Source organism: Ambystoma mexicanum, chromosome 5p (assembly GCF_040938575.1).
Source record: "Ambystoma mexicanum isolate Mex_15411 chromosome 5p, UKY_AmexF1_1, whole genome shotgun sequence".
Lineage (NCBI taxonomy): Eukaryota > Metazoa > Chordata > Amphibia > Caudata > Ambystomatidae > Ambystoma > Ambystoma mexicanum.
In genome coordinates, this window is record NC_090930.1 from 293,224,067 (window position 1) to 293,238,953 (window position 14,887).

The 14,887-nt window shown below is 47.0% G+C and overlaps 1 protein-coding gene across 1 annotated transcript in view; it reads left to right on the forward strand.

Moving 5' to 3' along the window:
* Positions 1–14,887, forward strand: part of IL1RAPL2 (interleukin 1 receptor accessory protein like 2) — a 2,001,777-nt gene that overhangs the window by 1,849,998 nt on the left and 136,892 nt on the right. Inside the window, exon 7 of the mRNA XM_069612724.1 lies at positions 13,870–14,013. Within this exon, the coding sequence (XP_069468825.1) occupies positions 13,870–14,013 (144 nt within the window). The remainder of the gene's footprint in view (positions 1–13,869; positions 14,014–14,887) is intronic.

A 14,887-nucleotide genomic window follows, 5' to 3' on the forward strand; every position in this document is an offset into this window, starting at 1 on the left:
TTGTCACTGGCACACCACCACAGAAGCACAGCATGCCAGCATGAGAACATCAAGCGTGGAATAGCAGATCATGATGAGACTGGTGGCAAAGGTCCATGATGAATGCATATGATTAACTACACATCACATAGATCATAGCAACTACTGCCATAGGCAACCATAGTGCATGAACACTGGCACGGAAGTGGACATTCTGCATCATCTTGACGATGCAACCCACACCTGTGGACCATGTGACTTCACACATTGTGGACAGTTGGAATGTCTCCATCCATTCAGGGATATGTGGATGTGAACAACAACTGCAGGCATGTGAGTGATAAGTACAGGTGTCATTTCATGAAATCACTTACACATACCCAATGTTGCACCCATGCAGGTGATGCTGGCTATCCCTTGAAGAGGTGGCTCTTCACCCCTGTCTGGAAAGCGCAGAACAGGCAAGAAGAGGACTACAATCGTGCCCATACCCGTACCCGTGTGGTGATCGAGCAGACCTTTGGCCTGTTGAAGGCACGGTTTTGCTGCCTCAGCAGTTCTGGTTGCGCACTCCTTTACAGGCCTGAGAAGGTGGGAAAGATCACCATGATCTGTGCCATGCTGCACAGCATGTGCATCCGGACAAACGTACCACTGCCACCTGACATTGACCACAATGCACCGGGTGAGGATGAGGAAGAGGAAGAAGATGGGGTTGCACGTCAGGCAGGTGGCGATGCACAGGAGGGATGTGCTGTGCGCCAGAATGTGATAGACCAATATTTCTAACACACATGGATGTGGAAGGTGCAATGGAGGTGGGACTCAGGGCACAGGGTGTGGAGGGGACTTGGACACTGTGCACTGTTGACCAATAAAGCACACATACTCAATAACCAATGTCCAGTCATGTGATTTTCTTGGCACAACGGGTGTATTAAACATGAAGTATATACAAAGTGCTCTAACCCTCTACCCCACACACCCTCTCCCCCCTCCCCTCCCCCAGAACTACCCGACACACCCTCTCCCCCTTCCCCTTCCCCCAGAACTACTCCACACACCCTCTCTCCCTTCCCCCTCCCCCTCCCGCTCCCCATCCCCCTCCCCCAGAACTACCCCACACACCCTCTCCCCCTCCCCCTCCCCCAGAACTACCCCACACACCTTCTCCCCCCTCCTGCTCCCCCCTGAACTACCCCACACACCCACTTCCCCCTCCCCCTCCCCCAAGTACTACCCCACACATGGTGTGCATTTCAATGCAGCATGAGTCTGCAACAGTTGCCATTGCCAGGCTGCCCCTATTTTCCATGTTCTCTACCAGCCTCGGGTGGCAGCATGTCTGACCGGCGCAAGGTCTGCGCGGACCTGTGCAGGGGGCTGGTCTGCGTCGAGCTGGCAGAGGAGCACGTGCTCACTTGCTCTAGTCCCTGTGCGGGATGCTGGGCCTCACAGCAGCCAACTCATCGCAGATGCGAGTCGTACTCGCCTCTATCGCAACTTTAAGGGCTGCAGTGTGTTGGCGGCACTCCTGCCTTGCCAGGGCACCTTCGGTCACGTGCAGTCCGACCAGCGCTGTGAGCTCCTCCTGGCGCTGTTCAGTGAGTGCCATTCTCAGCTCTCTGTCCCTGACACCATGGAGGTTACAATATCATGTGTGCTCTCTGTGGGGCTAAGGCTCCCTAGCCATGACTCCCCTCCAGACTGCTCATGGCTGCTGGCGTTGGGTGTGCTGTGTGAGGTGAGGTGGGGTGACAGCTGCGGCCTGGGTGTGCCATGTGGTCCGGATGTTTGCCTGTGCACCTCATCGTCTGTCAGGGGTGCTGTGGCAGCTGATTCACCAACTGAACTGTTGGCAGCAGGCAGTGACCCATCTGCCACTGGCTGCTGTGTGGTGGTAACAGCTGATGTGGGCACGGCCCTTTGCCGCCCCGATGCCGATGCATCTGTGATGCTTTGGCCTTCTGTGGCAGTCCAAGTTTGGCTGTGCCTCTTGATGTGGAAGGCCTGTTGCCTCCTACCGTGCCCCTGGCCTTCTTACTGGGTATTGTGGCCTGCGCCTCAGAGTCCTGGCCCTCGCTGTAAGATTGTGAGCCTGTGGGGGACAGAGAAAGTGACAGCATCAGTGATGGTTCTATATGCATCATGCATATATTGGTATTGATGCAGTTCTACACATTTGAGGGGTTTTGGTTTTGGAGTTGTGACATACAGGTTGCTTGCCATATGGGTGGGTCATGCAGGCATACGTCTGGGTCACACATGTATGAGGTGGTGTATGCTGTGTGACGTGCCTTCCAGTTGTGCAATGTGTGCAGTGTGACACATGACATTTACATGCTTGTGGGATGTGTGTCAGGTATGGCTTTGAGGTGCTGGATGCATGTGGATGTGATGGTGCTGGGGACAGCCTATAGGCAGGGTTGTGTACATGTGTGTGTGTGATGGCCCATGCATTGGCTCATTTCACTGTCACATTTGTGGGACATCATCATGCTTTGCATTACAGTGGTTTGTGTGGACACTCACCTCCATCTGTTGATGACGGCGCTCCCTGCTCCTTTTCTCCCACTCCCTCAATTGATTCCATCCCAATTGTCCTGGCACATGTTTCCTCCCAGCGAGTCGTCTTGATTGGTGAGCTTGCTCCACCACCTGTTACCATGCCCTGGCTCCTGTTAGCTGCAAGAATGTTCCTGACATGTAGGTGCAGGTCATCCCAGTGCTTACGCACATCTTTCACAGTGCGGGGGGTGGTACCGACCGCACTGACTTTACGTGCCACCTCCTCCCAGATCTCCTTCTTCCTCATATTGGCAGGTCGACTCATATCTGCCGCAAACACGACATCCCCATTTTCTGCAAGGGTGTCCGCGAGCATGTTTAGCTCATCCTCCAAAAAACGCTCCTTGCGCAGGCACGCAGCACCTTTCTTCAGGGCCTTGCCCATGGTGATGTGGTGGTATATGAAGTTGGGGCTGCTGTCATGATGATGCAGGTCCTATGTATGGAGGATTGCAATGGATTGTGTTTTTGAAGATGGCCACCGTGCTCTTTCCACTTCCTGTGCGATGTTGATACTTCCGGTTCCGCTAATGTCATTACCGGCATGGTGCAAAGCTTGTGCACGCAAACTCGAAATAGCCCTCTATTAGCAGGCTCTTTACTACACGGACACAGTATTTGCTCCATGCCGGTAAGGACAGTTACTTACCTCCAAACTCGTAATGACCCCCAGTGTCTTTCCGCAATAATATAGTCATTAAAATATAGACTCAGTAGAACCTGTCATTGTGCAACCAAAACCGAATTTGCCCATGTATTGCGCTTTTCTCTAAATTCCGATTTGCACTTTTCCCATAAAAAAACCCAACATAAACCCATTAAGAATATTCCCTTTCCCTTAGAATCCTGTTTATGTGCCTTTTTTTTCTTATCCAAAAAACGATTTCTGATTTTGACAGCTTAGCCCCTTGTCTTAGCTGCTTGTCATTTTAAAGCCTGTGTAAAATAAGATTGCAATTCTGCCTCGTGTGTTTTCTTCTGCATTGTTTTCCTTTCAAAATCGATTTTCTTACCTGTGTCATGTTGCTTTGGTGCCCTGTTCAGTAGTCTGTAAACTTCCTTATCGTTATCGTTTAAGTGCAGCAACACAAATATCTGTCCCCGCTGTCATACCGCAATTGTAAACTGATATATATGTAACTAGTTAAATCTGAGTATGCCATTTTGCTCCTTTAGAAAGTTTTAATTTCCTTTTCTGGCCTCCCATCTTGGAGTGGTGGGCTACATTGTAAATCTGGTTGATTTTCCCTTTTCTTTCTGACTCCTTGCCACTGCTTTCCATCCACAAAGAATTTAGTCAGCAGGTGTTTGGGGGAAGTGTTGCAGGGGGAGTGCTTAACCTGTGTGCTGTCTGTTAATGTGAAGAAAATTAATTTTGTTTCTGTTTCTAATAAAGGTTATGTATCTTATGTTAGGGGTGTGAAGTAACTGTATTGTGGGTATTTTGCATGTATACAGCCACACAGTGGTGGCTGCCCTAATTTTGATTTGAAAATTAATAAATATTTCATTGTTACAACCGGCCTGGTTCATAGTCCATTGCGACACAGGGTATTTGTTAAAGTGGGTGTGAGATGGGTTGGGTGCCTACTCAATCCAAGAACCCAGGGTTAAAATAAAAATAAAAACGTTTTTATTGTGTGCCACATTCATTGTCAGTGGAAGAAGTCCCTGGCTGGAGTGTGCCATGTCATACAATCTGTTACAATTAAGGGCTTGTGAAATCTGTGAATCAGCAAGATTCTTGTGTGTACTGGTGTGGAATAGTGGTTCCAATGTGCTTAATGACTGCAGCTACGTGTGATGGATGAAGACTGGCCATTGTTCCTTTTTGTTTTTGCCAAACAAGTAGATAATAACAGCTCATGTGCGCCCACAGAGAAAAGGTGGCCAAGTGGTCTCTGGCTTCCCGGGTTCCCGCGATAGACAATTTTTGTTTTCCTATATGGCATGTGGCAAGATATGTGTGTTGCTTTTACTCCATAACATAACTTCACACTCCCAACCTTTGAGAAGGGCACAGACAGGCCCTAATATCTCCTCCTGCTTGGTGGTCTTTACAATGAAGGCTATGTGGGTGCCGTGGACATAGGAACCAGTGCTGGTGATGTGACTGACTGCAAAGTTGCAACACATTAACATGTGCTTTTTGTAGACTGTTTTTGGAAAAGGTTGTACACAGGTGCAAGGAGAGTCTCAGAGATTGGTTCCTGTATACAGTGCCTGTATTTGACAATTACCACCTTGTTCTGTTTCTTCATCTGCCTCATCAAAGTAGGGGTGTAAGAGTCTCAATTTTGAATCCTGGGATGGAGCATAATCTTTTTCACGTCCTTTATTGGCATCTGTTGCCGTGAATCTCAGAGGTGGAGAATTTGTAGGATTCACCTCTTCTTCCTTATCCGTGGATTGCCCTCTTTGTTGCTGAGCTGATGCCATCTCTTCTCTGTCTTGTGTCTCGGTTGGTAGGTCTCAAATTCCTCCTTCACCTCGTCACCCTACTTTTTCCTCAGGTAGCTGGTGGCAGTGCTTCATTTATGAAAAAAGGAAATTTGGCCAGTTCCCAAATATTTTCTAGCACATCTGGGACACATGCGGGCTGGCAACTTCAAGCTCACTGGTGCCACCATCCATGGCAGGGCCCCAAAGTGTCAGCATATTTAGAGTATAACCTGCAACTCCTACCGGCTTTTGCAGTTGATGTATGCACTACCAAAAGCAGATGTGCAATTTATTGACACCAATAAATGTAAAATAACATAATGTACTCGTTAAAGAAAAATGTTTGAGTGATTCTTAAAACACATAATCATTGTTAAGATTTTGCTCAGATTCAATAGGCGGCAAGTGGAACATGCTTTCCTCCTATGGTAAATTAATTGACACATGCAGGAAAAAATCATTCCTGCACTGATGAACTTGCCTATCAAACTCTACAGCAAAATTCTACATTAGAACCGGTGGCGAGCATTATGCTTCAACTTCTTTAAATTGCTCTTCAGCAGTTTCAACACTTCAGAAAGAAACCAAAACAAACTTTCCATCTTCATATGTTTTTTTCAGTTTTTCTTTTGAAACTACATCAGCCTTCTTTCTATTCAATTTCTGTAGTCTATCCTATTTACTGCATGTAGCCCTCCTAGCTACTTCCTGCTCCAGATTCCACCTCTTCCTCTTTGCTGTAGAGCTATGATAGAAGTTTACACTTATTTTGTGTTTTAATGTGACTGTACAGAGTATTAGGCACGTGATTCGGCGCGCGGTAAAGATAGCGAGAGGTTTGCATTGTTTAACTGCAAGCTTGACCCATATTGGGTAGTTTAGCCGTTTCATTTGTATCGGGTAGTAGGCAAATATATTGCATTCATGCTGCGAGACTGCAAATTGAAGTTCCCTGTGGGCGAATGTTGCCATCACTGCAGTGTGTCGAGCGCATCCCATGCAACATTAGCTGCACACCCGGGGACTCGCTCGGCCACACTGTGGAGCCAGAGCCCCCTCCCTTGGGGAGATTTGATTTTATTTGATTTGAAACATTTATATCGCACACACAACAAACTAAATTGTGTCCTGGCGCAGTTGGAATCAAAAACTGGGAACAAGGTCAGCAGTATGAAAAGATGTAAATGCTGATAAAGGAGCATAGAGGCCAACAAATGTAAATGCGTCTACTTGAACAGGAAGGTTTTCAAACCCGCTCTGAATATTTGTAGGGAATTTGCCCTTTTTATATCAAGTGAGAGGCTATTCCATAGTCTTGGCCCAGCGACTGAAAAGCTACAGTCTCCTTAGAAACACAGTTGATCCTAGGAATAACAAGTAGGTATTGGTCTTCCGACCTTAAGGCCCAAATCGGGCGATATTGCTTTAGTTTATTTATCAAATAGATTGGCGCCAATCCATTTAAACATTTGTACACCAAACACCCGATTTTAAATTTAATGTGATCTTCCATTGCTAACCAGTGCAATGACCGGCGAAGGCCTGAGGTTGGCGTGTTATTGGTGATGCCAAAGACCGATTTTACCCCAGCATTTTGGGCTTTTTGCAGACGATCGGTCTGCTTAGCCGGGGCATTGGCCAGAAGTCTGTTGCCATGATCTAATTTAAAGTTACCAATGCTCCCACAACAATTGCGCGGTCGGAATCAGCTACATAGAGTAGTGCTTGGCGACGGCGACGGATATTATAAAAAACTGACTGTATTTTGGCTGAGACCTGGCCACTACAGCTCAGGTCACTCTGCCAAACACAGCCAAGGTTTTTAACCTTGGCAGCGTATTTGAGGTTGGTCCCCAAAAAGTGCGGTAGTGGGGGGCAGCTTTTTCCCTCCAGCAAATGTTTCGGACCAAATAAGATCACTTTGGTTCTTTGGGGATTTAGTTGTAACCAGTTTGCTTCCATCCACAGTCCTATTTCTTCCAGACACTTACCACAGTGATGGCATCTTCCAGATCATCATGTCTTATGTATAACTGAGTATCAGGAAGGAGGAAGAGTGGAGCCAAATTGCGTGTGTAACAAGGACGGCAGCGAGTGCTCTCTGACCGAGCACTTACTCTCATACTCCAAGCGGGAGCGGACTATATAGGCATGTGAGCAGATTATATAGGCATGTCAGCCTTTCCTCAGCAACAGAGCCCAAGCAGCAGGCGGGCCTCGAGCGAAGATACTGAGCCGCCATGACCAGCTGGCAGGGATCCAGGCTCACTAATACACGCCGCGGAGCTCCATGGCACAGGCAGGGGCTGCTAAAAGCAGGCCACTAGAGTGACAGCGGACTGAGGAACCGCTACTCCATACCAGGGTGTAAGAGGCGCAGTGAATAAGGATAAAGCAAGAGAATTTGAAAATATCATAAAGTGTAAAGAGCTGAGAGTGAATGCTGACATATTTTGTGTACGATACCAGATATAGCCATCTTGTTGCAGGGGGTGCAGACCATGCTAACACTAGGTTTAATCCCGGCAGACATGCATAGCAGCCTGCTCTAGTTCAGGCACAGGCATGCAGCACCAAACAGCACCAGACAGTATCCCTCCAGTCATCTAGTATGTCCGAATATGAGTGGAGCAGGCAGAGAGTGCCCTGATGCTCAGTTTCAAGCTCAGTCTCAAGCATGTGCTTAGGAACTCATTCATGGAAGCCATAGCAGAAGGTCTGAGGCCTATAAAGGAGAGACTGGCCACTCTAGAGTGTGACCTAGGGCAGAAAAGTAAAAGCACCCGTGGTCTTAAAGAAAGCACTTACGAGTCTTCAGGGGAATAACATGACACGGAAGAGGAAATCCACTTCTACTCCCCCAGATGAGGCCTTTGGTAAGCTGTATAAAGCCTTCCTTCAAAGGGCAGCAGTGTTGAGCCTCCTTGCCCCCTCACAAGGGAAGACAATATGGGCAACACAGACGAGGATGCAAGCAGATAATCACTAGAGGTATTTGTGTCCTCCCAGGATGATGAGAGCAAGCAAGAACCAGCCACTTGGGAGGCAAGAAAGCCAGGAAGGAGAAACACCTAGAGGTGCAAGAGCCTGACATGTCAGACATGTTTGATCCAGAGAATGTCTCCAATCTTAGGTCCTCGGACTGGCAGCCCTTGCTGAGAGTCACCAAATACATGTCGCAGAGGATCAGGAAAGCCTCGGATAAGGATACCGGGGCACGCATGAAAGTGGAGTGCCCTCGTCCAAATCTGGCAGGAAAAGTGGCCGAAGTGCCCAAACTCGACCCTAAGATGCTGACCTTTGTCACTAAAGCCTCTAAGGGCCTCAGGAAAGGTATGGACAGGACCTGTAAATTCTGCCAAGAGAAGTTGCTGGATGTCACTTGGCCATTGGCAAAAATATTGGATTTAGCAGAGTGTGCTAGAGACACCAGAGAGGAGTTGCAGGTGGAGGCCCTAGCAAGCTGGGCCCAGTGTGCAGTATGCCTCCTGGGCAATGCTAACCTCCTCAGGGAGGTGCAGGAGCCTAATGTTAAAAATCGACCCGAAACTGAGTGGCCTCATTACCTATGAAGCTGGTGATGCAGCACAACGTCTCCTATTTAGGGAGGGTTTTCGCAAGGAGATGGGGTGGTTTGTGGCAACACATTCCTCACCGCAGAAGGCTTAAGCCTCCATAAAGAAAATCTTCCTGAGCAGTCTTTTTGCCGGGACCAGTCGAATTTAGAGTCAAGCGGCCGTTCGCTTCTCATCTTCACACAGACAGGTCCCACCACTCGGAGTCGAGACAATAAGACTCCTTCTTCCCTTCCAGAGGAAGGAGCATGAGAGGTCATAGAGGAAAAGGAGCAGGTCGCTCACAGTCAGGTAAGAGAGACTCACTGTACTTATCCTTCAGTGGGAGGGAGGACATTGAAATTCTTGCACAGCTGGTGCACACTGTCCAGCAATGTATGGGTGCTACGAACAGCTTGCAAGATTCACCTAGAGTTCGTGCAGCCCCTTTCTCAAGTAGCATGACCAAGCCCCTTGGTCCGGTCTCAGCAGAAGGAAGAGCTCCTCCACAACAAGCTCACACAGCTCATGCAGAAAGTAGCTATAGAATTCAGCGGAGCACAGTGCCCTCTTTTTGTCAGCAATATGTTCCTGGTGCACAGGAAAAGAAGATTTGTCGGGTGATAAACCTGAAAGAGCTTAATGGCTGGTTGATATACAGGCACTTCAAGATGGAAGTTATTCACCAGCTAAGAGATATTCTCAGGAAAGGTGACTGGCTAGCCAAGATAAACTTTAAGGATGCCTATCTGATGGTTCAAGTGGTGCTGGAATGCTGCCTGTTTCTGGCATTCTGGTGAGAATGGCAATTCTGGCATTTCAAGTCACCGCAGTTTGTGCTTGCATCAACCAAACTGATGAGGCCGGTAGCAGCGGCTTCAGAGGAAAGGGAATTTGTATGATAATTTATCTAGACATGTCCTTCTTATGGCAGACAACAGGGAGATGTTGATATACCAGATAGGCTGGGTGAAGGATCTTCTAGCGTCACTAGGCTTTCTGTTAAATCAGGAGAAGTCAGATATGTCCCCAGCCAAAACGATAGACTTCCTAAGCCTCCAGCGCAAAAAATAAGGGTTATCAAGAAGGAACTCAGAGGCTCTCCTGACAAGGAGCTCCTCTCTCTATGCTGACCCACAAGGGTAGTGGGACTATTAGCATCCTCCATCCAAGCAATATTCCCAGGGCCCCTATATTACAGAGCACTGTACAGATTGAAGATCAAGCATCTGCAGCAAGGTCTCAGATATCACCAGATGGCCACCCAAACCAAGAATCCTGCACAGAACTGTGTTGGTGGCTACAGAACATGGAAGCGTGAAATGGAGGCGCTTTTTTCGGGGACTTCCTAGACCTGGTCATTGAGTCAGACACCAGCAGAGCTGGTTGGGGCGCTCAATGCAGCGTCCTTGAGACAGGAGATCAATGGTCACCCGGGGAGCAGGAGCTACATATAAAGCTGGGTCTTTCATGGTCAAGGCTTTTACAAAGGAGAGAGGGAACTGCTGAATTATTTTGCAGATGGACAATATCTCAGCGACTGTCAGGTACATAAATCACCTAGGGGGGACTTCCGGCAGAGCTGGGGAAGGATTTTTGGCACTTCTGCCTTCAGTCTGGAATTTCAGTGATGGCCAAATATCTCCCATGGTCTCTCAACGTAGTAGCAGAGTGGAACTCTCTTTACCTGACTGACTCCAGCGACTAGAAGCTCTACATGAGAGTTTTTCATCAACTGGATGAGCTATGGGATCCGATTCATACAGACCTGTTCGCACCCAGGCTGAATGCTCAGACACCCATGTTCTTCAGCTGGAGATTGGACTCCAGCACACAAGGCACGGCACGTTCTTGCAGGACTGGAGAGGGGGAGTGCATTATGAGTTTCCTCTCTTCGTGATGTTAAGAAGAGTGTTAGCAAAAGTGCACAGGGAGAAGGCGACAGTAGTGATTGCAGCGCAAGTCTGGAAGTCACAAGTATGGTTTCCAGCTCTGATGGAACTTTCCTTGGATTTCACGTGTATTCTCCCATCGGACGTCCAACTACTCATAGGCCTAGCTAGGCAGCGTCATCCTTCTGGCGCGAGGAATTTGCTGCCACGGATGGCCTCCAGGGTGTCAGGAGAAGATGTGCGATATCAGGCATTTTGGGCCACACTGCCTAGTTCATATCAAATTCCTGCCCCCCCCCCACTCGCAGGAGCTACAATGCGGCACTGGTGCAAAAGGAGAGGTATTTCTCCAATTTCTTCCCCTGCAGTGTCCTGAACATTCTAGCCATCCTCCTGGATGAGGGTAAGGCCTTCAGGATACTGGGTGTTTACAGGTCAGCTATATCAGCCAGCCACAGGACGGTGGATGGCTCGCCAGTGGGGGGGCATCCAGTGGTTGTCCGGATCATGAGGGGAGCTAAGATCTGCATTTCCCCTGCACCGAGATACACACGATTGTGGAACATAACCGTTGTCTTGTGGTTTCCCTCAGACTGGCTTGTGAACAGATATTTCTCGATGGTACAGCTATCAGGGTCTGGTGTTGTACAGAAGAATCTTGGATATCAGGTCAATGGAAGTAGATAGAAAGAACTGCAGGCCCCAAGGGGTTACCTTTACCCTGGCGAAAAGAACCAAGGCGAATTCCACTTCCATCTCATACCTTGATATGCCTGAGCACCCGAAGTTATGCGTTCTGTCGTGCATCAAGGAGTATAAGAACAGGACGGCAGAACAGCACCCAGGAGTGACATCTTAGTTGGTTATTGCACACAGGAAGCAGTTTAAGGAGGTAGCAATGGCCACCATCGCCAGGTGGGTCCGCAAAGTTATGCAACAGGCAGGGATCGATCTAACATGGTATGGTGCACACTCCATCAGGGGAGCCATGGCTTCCAAGGCGTTCGCCGCAGGCATTCCACTCGTGGACATGCTGCAAGAAGCAGACTGATCATGTGATAGTGTTTTTAAGACATTTTATTTTAAACCAATTCCGTCAATGGCAGAGGCAGTAGTGCAGAGCTTTGAACAAGCATAATGCTTGCATCCGGTCTTGACATAGAATAAAGATTACCCCTGCTAGTAGCGCTGGGAGTCTTGATTCTATTAGACACACAGAGGCAATCATTACTTTCCCACCCAGCGCATGCACTGTATATAGTCGATGTGTTAATGCAAGTTTATTCTTTTTGTGGAACAGGGCGGTACATTCTCCCTCCCTAATGGTGTCTTTATGATTCCTCAGGAGACAACCAGCATAACGGCTAAGCATCCTAGCAGGCAGAGGGGAAGCAAGTAATATTCATTGTTGTGTATAGTTTGGCAATCATGGCAGACCCTCCTCTTAGGAAGTGGGCTTTTCCCTGGCTTTGCCCCTGTTTTGGTGCTGCTGGCTGGGAACTGTCCTCTTATTGTCAACACAGACTGCAGTAGCAGAGCTGCACCCTTGTCATGCAAGATGACTGGAGCACCCATTGTCACCTTCCAACTCATTTTTGTCCATGAAAATTAACAATGAACCAGCCCAGAATGAAGAGACTGTGCACACGGCTGTGCCTTGTCGTGTGACGGCTACTGAATTCCAGCTAAAAGAATATAGTTTGCGAAAAACGTCATTATATTCAGAGTGAGTCTCAGAAAATAAGCGCTGGGGCTCTGAAATAAGAGCAGGGGCTGAGCCCTGGCAAACACTCCCACAAATTAAGCACTGGCTGGTGCATATCTAAAGGTGCAGCATGACCGAATACACGATTCCTGGAGCATCAGATTCTTTTGAGACAGATGTCCCGTTTCATTGCAGATGAAGAGTCTGCAGCTAGCATTTGACCAGAATGGCTAGCGTAGTGACTGATTAATTATCTGGGTTAGCAGGAGAAAAACAAATATATTACTTCCGTAGCAGGAGGAAAACCAATATATTTCTCCCCTAACCCCAACTCCTATCATGTTTGGGTTTTGAAACAGATTCGGGAATGTAGATTTAATTCACCTCTTCCCTTCACTAAATACCAATAGAGTGCTCAGTTCATTGCCCTTCCATTTGTCTTCTAAAAGCATATGGGTTTTTAAGTGCTTTGGTCTCCTCCTCCACCTAATAAATGCATGTTTGGTTCCCTCTGTCCATTTGGTCTTCTACCTTCCCTAATAGATCCACGTGGGCTCTCTCTCAGTGCTTAGGCCTTCTATGCCTACAAAACACGCTTGGGTTTTTCTGTGTTTTCCCCCTTCCCTACTCATTTTCTATGGGGTTCTTTCAGTGCTTTGGCCCTCTGCTCCACCTATTAAATCAACATGGGTTCTCTCAGTGCTTTTGCCTTCACATCCTCCAATTAAAAGCATGTAGGTTTCTATTAGAGTTTTGTCATTCTCCTCTTCTACTATGTGCAGCTGGGGTTCTCGCAGTGTGTTGCTCTACTTTGCCAACAAAATGTACGTGGAATTCTCCCAACGCTATGGTCTTCTTCTCCACCTACTAAATTCATGGGGGCTCCTCAGGCCTTTGATCTGTTCCTCTGGCTTCTAAATGCACAGTGCGTGTATAGTCTCTCCACCACCGGCAAATGATACACACCTAGATCCCCACCCCCTAGAATCTAACTCAATTCCATAACTCTTACTAAGCTCTATTCATGATTTCATCATACTCTGACCTACACGTTCCTAGCAACAAATCCCTCTCATAAAAAGCCTGAGCCACCTCTGCCTCTTCAACAGGCAACCATCGACTGCCCTTAGTGTCTACGCACCTGCCTTTATATTGGACCATGGTTTAACCTCATTTGTAGAACATTGATAAAAACTCAAAATGTCTGACTGTTCAAACTCATGACAATGCTATGGTTCTGAGTTTTGATTGAGCCATCCTGCCCATGCACGGCCATTAAATACATTTCTACCACAACTTTATTTCTGAAAAGTTTCTTAAACATCTGCCTTTATTTGTTCATTTAGACTGCTTAAAGTTTAGGTTTCAGCTTAAATTTGAGTTCTATGGTGCATTGTGCACAGGATTGCCTTGAGAGAAGTCATACAGATGTGTGTAATAAGGCGCTGAGTGAGGCGAACGTAAGAAATTGAACATAACTCGTAGAATAAGTGCATTTCTGCAAACTTTGTTGTGAAGTGATGTCCTGCAAATTCCATTCAATATTTTCCATGGTTGATCCTCTCCCAAGTCGTATGATGTATGCCTAATTTCAAGTAAGAAAATGTGTTCAGCATATCACACTTCCATTCAGAACACTGGATAATTTACATTGTGATTAAAGGGATGAGAATTGTGACAGTTAACAATGCAAACCTTAATAACCATAACGCATTTCTTTTTGTTGCAGATCTCTTATACAAAATTGAACTGGCCGGAGGACTGGGAGCCATCTTCCTTTTATTTGCTTTTCTTGTGATAATCTACAAGTGCTACAATATCGAGTTCATGCTCTGCTATAGAAAACACTTTGGTGGGGATGAGACTGCTAATGGTAAGTAGCATGAGGGAAGAAGTCTTTATCAATATTACAAAGGCACACTGTTATGAAAGATGAACATCTTCTAAACGTAATGGTGTTACTGTAAATTTAACAATCTTGAGAAATTGTGAAAACTTCTTAGTCTCCCAAATTTATCATAACCAAAATGTCAGTATTTCTTCCAACACATGAGTGAAATTCAGTTGTGACGTAATGTTTTGGGAAAAGCATGTGTTTTTGTGCCCCTAAAATGTTTTCAAATAAGAAACACAATGCAAGAATGTTCATGCTACTAAATGGCTCACACTAGCATTTTATTTGGTCCTCGTTAAATACAGATACATCTAAGAATGTGTGGCAATGTTTATTCGTAGCATAATTTTCAATAGCTCAGTGACAGGTAATTGATGGAGCAGGCATACTGCAGGTGTGAGGCGGACACCTTACATAAGCTGCGTTTAAGAAATTAAGGGCCTGATTTATGGAATGTTCTGCGCTCTGAATAGTGATTTTGCACACTAATCAGCGCCCAAAACTCCTTTCATTGATTCATGGAACCAACGTTGCGTGCCTTTCTGGTACCTTGCAGGGACTCTGAGAAGGGTTGTCACGGCTGTGCATGCAGTCGGCGTCTTGCTCGACACTCCATGCAAAGTGTGGGACTGGCCTACACAGAGAAAAAAATAGGGGGCGGAATATGCATATTCCCAATTTTCCCAGCAAAATCAGGAAGAACGTGGGAGTGTTGGGGGATGGGCCACACAGTGTAATCACACGTCCAGTCAATCGCAGACCAAACCCAATTCTTGGTTCCCAACGTGCATCCTCAAATCTGAAAAAGTTGCACGCAAACCTTGTAGACTGACTGCCACATGATAAAAGGCGC